Raw genomic sequence first — 10,434 nt, 5'->3', positions numbered from 1 at the left:
CTGTAAAGGAATCTTGTTCTATGGTTGACCTTTTTGATTACGTTGGTGGCCATTTTATCACCGGAAAGATTAGCCTCCAGGATGGAACCTAGGTAGGTAATTTCATCTTTATGTGTGATAACATTGTCACCCACTCTAACCAAGAAGCCATTTGCCTTGCTGAGATTACTATTGGAGCCAAAGAGAATGGATTCAGTTTTTCCCAGGTGTAAAGATAGTTTGTTATCAGCGAGCCAGGTGCAGATTCTACCTTGTTCAGAGCTGAGGGCCTTTTCAACCTGCAGTTTGTTCCTGTCCGAGACTAGCAGTGCCGAGTCATCTGCGAACAGGAACAAGTTGCAGTCACAAGCTGAAGACATGTCGTTAACATATATTAGGAACAGTAAAGGTCCTAGTATGCTCCCTTGTGGAACGCCACAGCTCACTGGGAGGGGGGGGGGGGGGGGGACAGTGTTCCATTCACCTCCACCATCTGTTCTCTCCCCTCCAGGTAGGATTGCATCCAGCTCACTGATGTGCTATCGAAACCAATTGCCTTTAGCTTGTTAACCAGTATGGAGTGGTTCACGGTGTCAAAAGCCTTTTGGAGGTCCAGCATGACCATGCCGCAGTATTTGCCAGCATCCACCTCATGTTTGATGTGGTCGCTCAAATAGAGAAGGCATGTGTCAGAGCTTACAATTAGTTGCATCACACTGTGTTGATAGCTTGTATATCTGTTCTTTTTTCGTACAGTATGTGAAACTCATACTATGGGTTATAAATTATAGGACAAAAAAACAATTGAGTTTGTTCATTATAACTTAGTAACTCAACGTTACTCGGATTAATAATTATTACTGTTTGGCAATTGTAATAAGTTATAATACTAGTTACTGAAAGTAATTATTGTATAAGGTATTACATTAATATTTTAGCCAGTTAACACTGGCTATATCTTTTAAGGCACAACAGTGTCTATATTATTTCATATAGGCCTACTGTACCATTTTCCAAACATCCTTAAATGATCTGCTTACACAAGGTGGTGAAACATGCAGATTGATTAATGAGTGCTGTGTTTCTACAGTATGGCAACTAATGTCCTGCTCTCTTGTCTGATAATAGAAGTCTCTTATCGAAGTCCAAAGTTTTCTCTAGATAACAACTTGTGATTTTGTCATATAAGTAGGTTTCATGCATGGCCATGAAAACAGACTTTGCACACTTTATTTCAATTGCAAGTAGGCTACTTCAAATCATCCATGCTGCTTCCAGGCTGTAGCCTGGTAGTAGTTAAAATGACCCAAAACAAGTTTTAATGTGAACTATCCACTTTAGCAAATGTACACTTAGTTTCCTTCCACCAATGTTCTAACACTTTCCCATCTTTATCATGTGTAGAGCTTCATACTAAACGTATTGAACTCGATGTATTTTTTTTTCACCACACAGTTATCCTGAAGCAAAGAAATGGATCTGCTTGCACAGGGCATGAATATTGGTCCCCGAGTCCAATTGGGGACCTGGACCACAGCTGAACAAAGAGAAACTCATCCCATAATACAGCTCATTAAGAGTGGCAACCTCAAGAAGCTCGAGGAATCAATCAAAGACATAGACATTATTTCGCGTTACCCATTCAAGGAGTTCAACGATGAAATATGTCTTTTGACTGCTGCTGTAGCATTTCACAAAGAAGACATTTGTGTCTTTCTTCTGAGAAAGCATGCAAGCCCAGGTCATTTATCCATAAATAACTGGTCCCCTTTGCATTATGCCTCTTTTTTCAAAACACCACTTGTTTTTGTGCAGAGACTGCTTAAAGCAGGAGCAGATCCAAATGCTCCCTTCGGTATGATTACACCACTTCAAGCTGCTGCCATCAGTGACAGGAGTGACATTGTTGAAGTCCTAATCAAAGCTGGAGGGATTTTAAATCAAATCCCTGCTACACATCATCAACATGTTAGTTTAAATGTTAAACTATCTGAAACAGTGCACAAGCTCGAAATCAGTGGTGGTGACTTTTATTCTAAAATAAAACGTTTTATAGACCTGGGCATTGCTGTACAACAGAAAACAACGGGAGAAGTTTTCAGCATCTTTCAGCATGATATGCTGGAAGAGAATCCTCAGACCCATCTGACCATGATTGACACACTCTTTAATGTTAACGGACCATCAGCAGAAGAGTATCGCCAGAGAACTATTAAGTGGTTGAAGGACAATGGCAAGCTGAATTTCTACATTGAAGATGCAGACAAGCGGCTTCCAAAGGTTCCTAGTGCATCCCTGCAGGCTTATGTTGCTCAAAGTCTACATGCAGTTTGCTGCACAGTGAAAGAGATACCCAGTGAGGTATCACTGTCTATGATCCCCAAGCTGCTGAAACTCCTTTCCGCAAGCACTCCATTTCAGCAGCATGAGGTTCTGATAACTCTATATGTGATTGCACAAAAAACAAGGGTCAAAGATGACTGGAATCAGAACCTCATGCATACATTATGCACAACTATTGTTCCTTTTGTGAAGAAAGAGCACTCCTCTGAGATGAGAGTGTATACCTATGGCATACTGGCAAACCTGCTTCCATGTGAACGTGCCACTGAAATCTTTGCATCAGTGGGAATAGATTGTGTGCCTGAGGATATTATGGCTTCTGCAGAAATGAGGATGGATAATAACCTGAAAGAAGAGCTTACAGAACTGGAAAGGTATCTAAACCAGCCAAGCTCAGAGTGTGATGTTTCCACAACTGCCAATACAGAGCCATCAGGATCCAAAAAGAAGAAGAAGAGAAGAAGGAGAAAAAAATCAGGAAAGCAAGAGGAACTGAATGATGAAGTTCATGTTGATGCAGATAAGCCAACAACTGTTCTAGTTGAGGAATCTGGTCTGACTGTAGGTTCATATGTGCAACCTATCCACCCCGTGGCCAGTGTGTCACCAAAACCACGAAAATGGCACCAAATCAGTCGAAGATGGAAGAAAGATTTAGAGAAGCTTGCAAACATAGATGAAAGTAAAGTGATCAAAGTTGGGAGTATTGTGTTTGTTAAAGATGAATTAATCGCTAAGGGAAGTGATGGAACTGAGGTCTTCTTGGGGTTAAGAGATGACGGCACTGAAATTGCTATTAAGAGAATGACCAAATCCAACTACCAAGTGCTGAAGAATGAAGAAGGCTTTTTGCGTCTTCCAAAGCTTGACAATCGTTCGATTGTACGATATGTCGACTTTGCAGAGGATGAGAACTTTGGTTACCTTGCGCTTCAGTTATGTGAATACACACTGGAAGAATACATCAAAAGTGACAAATGTGAATCGGTCAGTGATCTTGCAAATCAGGTTCTCAATAGCTTAAGTGTTCTTCATTGTCAGAATCCTCAAATTCTCCACCGGGATATCAAGCCCCAGAATGTCTTGATTGGTAAGATACTGAACAAATTAAGAGCAAACAGTTTCATACTGTAGATTGAAACGACATACAACTAATTTTCTTTCAGTGTGTGTGTGTGTGTGTGTGTGTGTGTGTGTGTGTGTGTGTGTGTGTGTGTGTGTGTGTGTGTGTGTGTGTGTGTGTGTGTGTGTGTGTGTGTGTGTGTGTGTGTGTGTGTGTGTGTGTGTGTGTGTGTGTGTGTGTGTGTGTGTGTGTGTGTGTGTGTGTGTGTGTGTGTGTGTGTGTGTGTGTGTGTGTGTGTGTGTGTGTGTGTGTGTGTGTGTGTGTGTGTGTGTGTCCCAATTTGCCTTGCAGATGTAGAAAATAAAGCGAGATTGGCGGATTTTGGAATAAGCCGTCGGTTACCCAAAGGACAAACAACCCTACGTACAAGCAGTGCAGGAACGAAATGCTGGAAGGCAAAGGAGACCTTGAACGAAGACCGTGATATTTCATATAAAAGAAGCACTGATATCCAGGTTACTTTTGAATTATTTATTGTGTCTGTGTGAGACATTTGTAATAAATAAGCACCCGCAGAAAACAAGATAATCTTACTCATTTTCATGCTCCTTTTTTAGGTGGCTGGGATGTTGACGTATTACATCCTTTCTGGAGGACACCATCCATTTGGCACAGGTGTTGAATGTGAATATAACATCTACAAAGGAATCTACAACATGGATCATGTTCAGGATGTGGTTGCCAAGGATCTCATCGAGAGGATGATCAATGAAGACCCAAAGAAAAGACCTAAAGTGGAGGAATGCTTGGCTCATCCCTACTTCTGGACAAACAAAAGGTACTAGAAATAAGTAAATATTTTCCATTACACATACAGTAGTAGTAGTGTTATTACCAGTAAGATGCCCTGAGGTCGCGTGCACGCATCCGCCTGAGTGACGGCAGACTGCTAGGCGAGTGCTGGTGCTTTGGCATGGGGGGTCAGATCAACATATGGAATTAATTCTGTACTGGCCATATATGGAGCGTGTTTTGAGTGTACACTGTATAGGGTTTTATGAGGTCAGATCAACATATGGAATGTCAAAACGGGAAGGACGGGTGGGGAAGGTTCAACATATGAATTGTCAGAACAGGTTAGCTCCATATGTGGAGATCTAAGGGTTTGAGGTCCGATGTAGAATTGCTGGCCGGCTCCATACATGTATATGCAGATCTAGGTGATGATCCAGTCTTATCTCCATGTATGGTTATCCAGGGTTAGATGAGGTCAGTGTTGTGATCTTCATATATGGAGATGGCCATATATGGTGGTGTGAGGTGTCACCAGGCATGATGTCATGAGGTGTGACCATATAGGAGACGTGATGTCATGAGGCGTCCCCATATATGGAGGCGTGATGTCACGGTGATGTCACGAGGCGTGACCATATATAGAGGTGTGATGTCACGAGGGGTGACCATATATGGATGCGTGGGGTGAGTAACTAACTGACAGACGGGAGATGCATAGTATTTTCATAGTAAATGCTATTAGTTATTATTTCTTTATTATTATTGTGACTAGGTCGCAGATTTCTATGAAAACCTGCAAAACCCGTCCGTCGCTCCGTCATGTCACCATAAATGGCTGTCAGTCCCCCCCCATATATGGTCGAATATGAACATCCCGACACTGACCTCATCAAACCCTGGATAGCCAATGACCAAATTTGGAGGTGTGAACGTGTGATGTCACGAGGCATGACCTTAAATGGAGGCGTGGGGTGACTGACGGACAGACGGACGGGAGATGCAGGTTTTCATAGTAAATGCGACCTACGGTCGCTATTATTATTATTTATTGTTATTGAGATTACTATGAAAACCTGCAAAACTCGTCCATCGCTCCGTCACGCCACCCTATATGGCAGTCAGTCCCTCACGCCTCATATATGGCCAGTGCAGAATTAATTCCATGAACTTACTGGTTAGTAGTAGTAGTAGTAGTACTACTAATATGTAATCAATGTTTTTATAATATCATACATAGCTTAATCACAACCACAGCTCATTTTAACCTTTTTTTAAAAGATTTGTTTTTGGCTTTTTGCCTTTGATAGTTACAAGTGAGGATAGACAGGAAAGAGGGAGAGAGAGAAGGGGAGAGACATGCAGCAAAGGTCGTCATGAGCGGGACTCGAACACGCGACGCGCTGTCAAGCCAGAGCCCCATTTTAACCTCTTAAGCTGTGGTTTCAACAGTGCAAATAGTCGATCTAGTACAAGCTCACAGCGGCGGGTCACACATTGGGAGCTTGTAGATCAGCTAATTTGGCTATTTATTTAAAGTTTCTTACATTTCTCTTACATTTTCTGCATCATGCCCAAAATATGGAGTTTTTGCCAGTTTTAAAGTAAACATTTTGAACCAACAGTATAGGGTTTCTACCAACAGGATGTTTTTTCAGTAAAATATTTTTGTTTGTAAATTCTTCCAGGAGAATTGATTTCCTGCAAAATGTTGCAAATGAAAAGGAAATCGACAAGCACTATGAAGACCCTGACTGCCAGAACGTCATGGCGGTATGGAACCAGTGTGCTGAGGACGGACTGTTCAGCACATGGAAAGACACAATGAAAGACAAGGTGACTAAATCATGTGGGGTTCAGGTGTGTCTGTTAGACTAAATCATGTGGGGTTCAGGTGTGTCTGTTAGACTAAATCATGTGGGGTTCAGGTAGCCTGGCTAATAAGCCAGACTAATATCACACAACACTGTCGCGGTATATTAGTCTGGGCTGGCTCCACTTGGATTTCATTTCCTGGGGGGCGGGTTCAAACATTTTCTCTTTGACGCAATTGGTCAGAGCTACTGTCAGTCAAAAGTCTCAAGCATTGAACGTCACTGTACCAAAGCCCGCCCATATTGCATACCGTGTCCCGATTGGTCCGACCTGTTCTCGGTTGTAGGAAAGAGGCGTGCTACTGAGCCTCGCCAGACCGTAATCCGCTGGTAGGCAATTTTGTTTTGCCAACGGCTGATTCGGTCTGGTTTATTAACCAGGCTAGGGTTCAGGTGTGTCTGTTAGACTAAATCATGTGGGGTTCAGGCGTGTCTTTCCCCCTTTCTGAAACCAGCTCCTCGCCACTCGCGCTACACACTTGCCCTCGATATGCGCGTTCACGCGAGGCTGCGCCATATTAAGTGTCGTCCGAAACCAAGCAGCCTTGAGTGGAAGTGGCCTATAAAGCCCTCAAGAGCGAGTCTGTGCCGATCTAGACTCAATTGCCTTGTGCAGCCCTGCTCTGTGTCCGCATGGAAACCGCGACCTACAAATGTAAGAACCACCACAAATAAATGATAAATAAACTCCTCCTAAACAATCTTCATCTGATGCAGAATAGACAATGCTCCAACTGATGTTCACAAGGGCTCTTTATTTACCCCACCGTGAAAAAACTATAAATGAAACCACACAAACAAAACAACTTTTAACACAATGATTTATAAACACCATGGATGTATATGACATGTCATTTTTGACAGTCACGCTGTATTTCCTTTTTCCATATTAATGAAATCCACGTCACAAACATAACTGTACAAACAAAATAACAGGTAACACAATTGCGTGATGGTAACCATGGCAACGAATGGTGTCTGTTTCCTGTTTCTGCACAAGGAGGGCGAGTGTATTTCCAAACAGTTTTTTATACCCAGCACCCTAATCAAGGGAACTTGATTCAGCTGGAGGGGCACTTTCTGACGAGGGAACCTCCTGAGAGCACTTCAAGTCAAGGGACTGGTTTCAGAAAGGGCCTTTGTGTCTGTTAGACTAAATCATGTGGGGTTCAGGTGTGTCTTTGTGGCCATTAGACTAAATCATGTGGGGTTCAGGTGTGTCTTTGTGTCTGTTAGACTAAATCATGTGGGGTTCAGGTGTGTCTTTGTGGCCATTAGACTAAATCATGTGGGGTTCAGGTGTGTCTTTGTGGCCGTTAGACTAAATCATGTGGGGTTCAGGTGTGTCTGTGTCCATTAGACAACAAGTCCATTTCATCTTTAAGTTGTGTGTTTTTCCAGTTGCCAGTTGTGTTTGAGGAGATGGAGAAGTGGAGGAAGAAGTTTCCCTACCATGATGATGGGTTTGGACTGCTGCGCTTCATACGCAATCTCCATCAGCACCAGTAAGTTGAATTGGATTAAAACAAAACATATTGTGTAGCCGCTAAAATTCACCCTCAAGTCATATTTGTATTACCTAAAGTGTGATCACTTCTCTGGGTGTGGATCCAAAAAGAAAAGTTCAAAGTCACAATCAAGAGACACAATGTGAATGTAATGCATGAATGTAATGCACAATCTATGTAAAGCGATTTGGATAAAAGTGCTATGTGAATGCACCATTTACCAAGGCAAATAATCATATACATAGAATGCAGAGAGTGTAGTACCTGAACAAACTAGGATAGGCTACCAGGTGAACAATGAACCTAGCATCTCTCTAAACAACTCTAAATTATATTCTTAACAATAGTTGTGGTCAAGAAAAACAAACTGAGAAACAGAACTCTTGGTCATCAGATTGTGGTCAATGAGTGGTTAGCATCAATTGATAGAGAAGTACGTGTGGAGTCATCTCCAGGGGTTTTAGAAAGGGAGAAGAGTCTAAGACTTGTGGAGCGTTGTCCAGTATATTTTAGGAAAGGGGGAAGAGTCTAGGATGTGTGGAACATCATTGTCCAAACCCTGGTTGAGTGTTTTAGGGAAGGGAGAAGAGTCTAGGACGTGTGGAGCGTTGTCCAGGTTATTTTAGGGAAGGGAAAAGAGTCTAGGACGTGTGGAGCGTTGCCCAGTATATTTTAGGGAATGGAGAAGAGTATAGGACGTGTGGAGTGTTGCCCAGTATATTTTAGGGAAGGGAGAAGAGTATAGGACGTGTGGAGCGTTGTCCAGGGTGTTTTAGGGAAGGGAGAATGGTATAGGACGTGTGGAGTGTTGTCCAGGGTGTTTTAGGGATAGGAGCTGAAAATTACATTGAATTAAATAATTGTTTTACTACTTTATAAAGGAGCCGTTGGATAGATGTGTGTGTGTTCATTACTTTATAAAGCAGCAGTTGGACAGATGTCGGTGCGTTCATCCTAACATTTAGTGTTCAGTGACCACTGCTGTGTGCTGTGTGTTTACAGTGCTGATGCTGCTGCTGACATTGACCTGATGAAGATGTTTCCTGCTCTCATCGTAAGTGTCTACAAGTTTACCCTGAACCAAGGCTGGAACACACGGATCACCCTGGAAGACTTTTATTTCACAAAGTCCGCAAATCATAAGGACACTAGTGGTTCTACCTTTGATGGCCCCCCGGGCAAACTCTCCCTGTTGTAACTTAATGGGTTAGGGTTGCCCAAAAGGTAGATCACGTACAGGTAAAACAAAAATCCTGTCGTAGTTAATCTACCCTCCCTTTATTCCCCCTAAACAAAAGACACAAAGTTCAGCATTTGTTTGTTTGAAAGTTCAGTATTTAGTTATTAGCTTTCATTTTGTACGTTGTTTCACATGAATTATAGATGAACTACACATATTTTACATTACATTGTATACTTTATGAGCTGTATAATATGTGATTCCCGAGTTGGTGAGAGATGTGATGCTGGAGACACAACTGTTAATTTCTTTGTCAGAACAGGACCAACATTTGTGCCTTCATTCCTCAATTCCATTTGTTGTACATGGAATGTGTTGTTTAAAACAACACATTCCATGTACAACATTCAGTTAATGTGCTGCTTATATTGATTATAAAACAACTTGTTTTATAGTCAATATAAGCAGCACATTAACGGAATGATAAAATAAATATTGTTGTGTACAGATATCTCAGTTGTCTTCAGTCTGTCATGTATACTCTACATTGAATATTAATGCTGTCAGGTGGAAACCGTGTATGTCCAAAAGCTTTACTTTTTTATCATTATTTAAAAAAAAAAAAACCTTTTAAAATACACAACAGATCTACAGGCTACCCATGACAGTTATAAGAAGTATTCGCCTCTGCATTGCAGATAGTTTATTTCCTCAGGAACCATTAACATAACATCATCTACGTGCAATGGGGTTTGGCCTATCTGCTGGGTCACATGTCTACATGCTCAACAACCAGAAAGAGAAATCACTTATTTTCCATTGGATGTTGGTCTGCTTTTAATAGTAAATAAAATTGGATCTTCTGTGCTTTATGGATTTTTACTGAATAGAAAGTCACTTCAATCAGTCTGTATTACTGTATTATTTGTTGATATGAAAACTATTTTATGTTGCCGGAGATTAGCTGGTAAGGAAGGAAGGACAGACGGACAGGGCCGAAAACATATTCGCCACCATGCCATCGCCTGTCGGAGGCAATTGGCTTCCGTGAACTGGTATAGTGCCAATGGCAAAATCACTGGCCTGTCTTCCCGTCTCTTCAGGGGATGGCAGGCCATAGTGATTTTGCCTTTGCCACTACACGTGGAAAAGATTACTGTGAACTGATCACAAGTTTTTGGTTAAAAAAACGTTTTTTCTTTATAAGGTTAAATGGGGTGCCGTGATTTATTTTCCACCCTAAAACATGATCATCAGGTATTATTGTATAAGTGTGACGGCCCTGCCCCCTCTGCCTCACTGTAGGCTATCCGGCAGCCTCTGTGATGGCAGAGTGGAGCAGGCCGTCAGCCCTGAAGAAGACTTAATTGTTTTTGTTTTTCAAAAAAGTGTACAGTATTTGTTAAAATGTCGTTTTTACGTGGACATGCCCACCAGTTCATTAAGTATGCCTGATTTGCCTGGTGGGTGGTGATGGGTGTTGATCCACCTGAACTGAAGCTGTTGTTGTATGATAAAGGGGGAGGGATTAGGGGAGGAGATGATAGTGTGATGTCACTATATCACTGTTTTTTTCATTGGCACGTTTGACTGGGTTTCAGCCTCCAGGAAGAAACCCTAAATACAAAGGGAAGACATCATTGCACATAACCACACCAAGGGGTCTAATGAAGTACCTCATAAATAAACACATGA

The 10,434-nt window shown here is 41.9% G+C and overlaps 1 protein-coding gene across 4 annotated transcripts; it reads left to right on the top strand.

Moving 5' to 3' along the window:
* The first annotated feature begins 1,430 nt into the window (after positions 1-1,430).
* LOC306918944 (uncharacterized protein) lies at positions 1,431-10,114 on the top strand. Of its 4 annotated transcripts, none has more exons than XR_013789440.1 (6): positions 1,431-3,412; positions 3,737-3,900; positions 4,003-4,223; positions 5,866-6,071; positions 7,267-7,556; positions 8,562-10,114. XR_013789440.1 is itself a non-coding variant. In XM_079496120.1 (4 exons), exons 1-4 carry the CDS (start codon positions 4,012-4,014, stop codon positions 8,755-8,757), a joined length of 660 nt encoding a protein of 219 aa, XP_079352246.1. In that variant the 5' UTR covers positions 3,907-4,011; the 3' UTR covers positions 8,758-10,114. The 4 variants fall into 4 exon arrangements, 1 of the variants encoding a protein (XP_079352246.1); XR_013789441.1 differs by having other exon boundaries at positions 7,225-7,556; XM_079496120.1 differs by lacking the exons at positions 1,431-3,412; positions 3,737-3,900 and having other exon boundaries at positions 3,907-4,223; positions 5,866-6,013; positions 7,453-7,556.
* The last annotated feature ends 320 nt before the right edge of the window (positions 10,115-10,434 follow it).

This window comes from Electrona antarctica (genome assembly GCF_951216825.1).
Source record: "Electrona antarctica genome assembly, chromosome: 3".
Classification (NCBI taxonomy): domain Eukaryota; kingdom Metazoa; phylum Chordata; class Actinopteri; order Myctophiformes; family Myctophidae; genus Electrona; species Electrona antarctica.
Note: the sequence above shows the minus strand (reverse complement) of the source record. Positions and strands in the feature narration are given on the sequence as shown.

What these genes read in the sequence shown, in the direction of transcription:
- LOC306918944 (XM_079496120.1), top strand. Translation starts at nt 4,012, where the DNA reads ATGTTGACGTATTACATCCTTTCTGGAGGACACCATCCATTTGGCACA. An exon ending in TACTTCTGGACAAACAAAAG is followed by an intron (nt 4,224 to 5,865) that starts GTACTAGAAATA and finishes AAATTCTTCCAG; the next exon opens with GAGAATTGATTTCCTGCAAA. An exon ending in AAGACACAATGAAAGACAAG is followed by an intron (nt 6,014 to 7,452) that starts GTGACTAAATCA and finishes GTGTTTTTCCAG; the next exon opens with TTGCCAGTTGTGTTTGAGGA.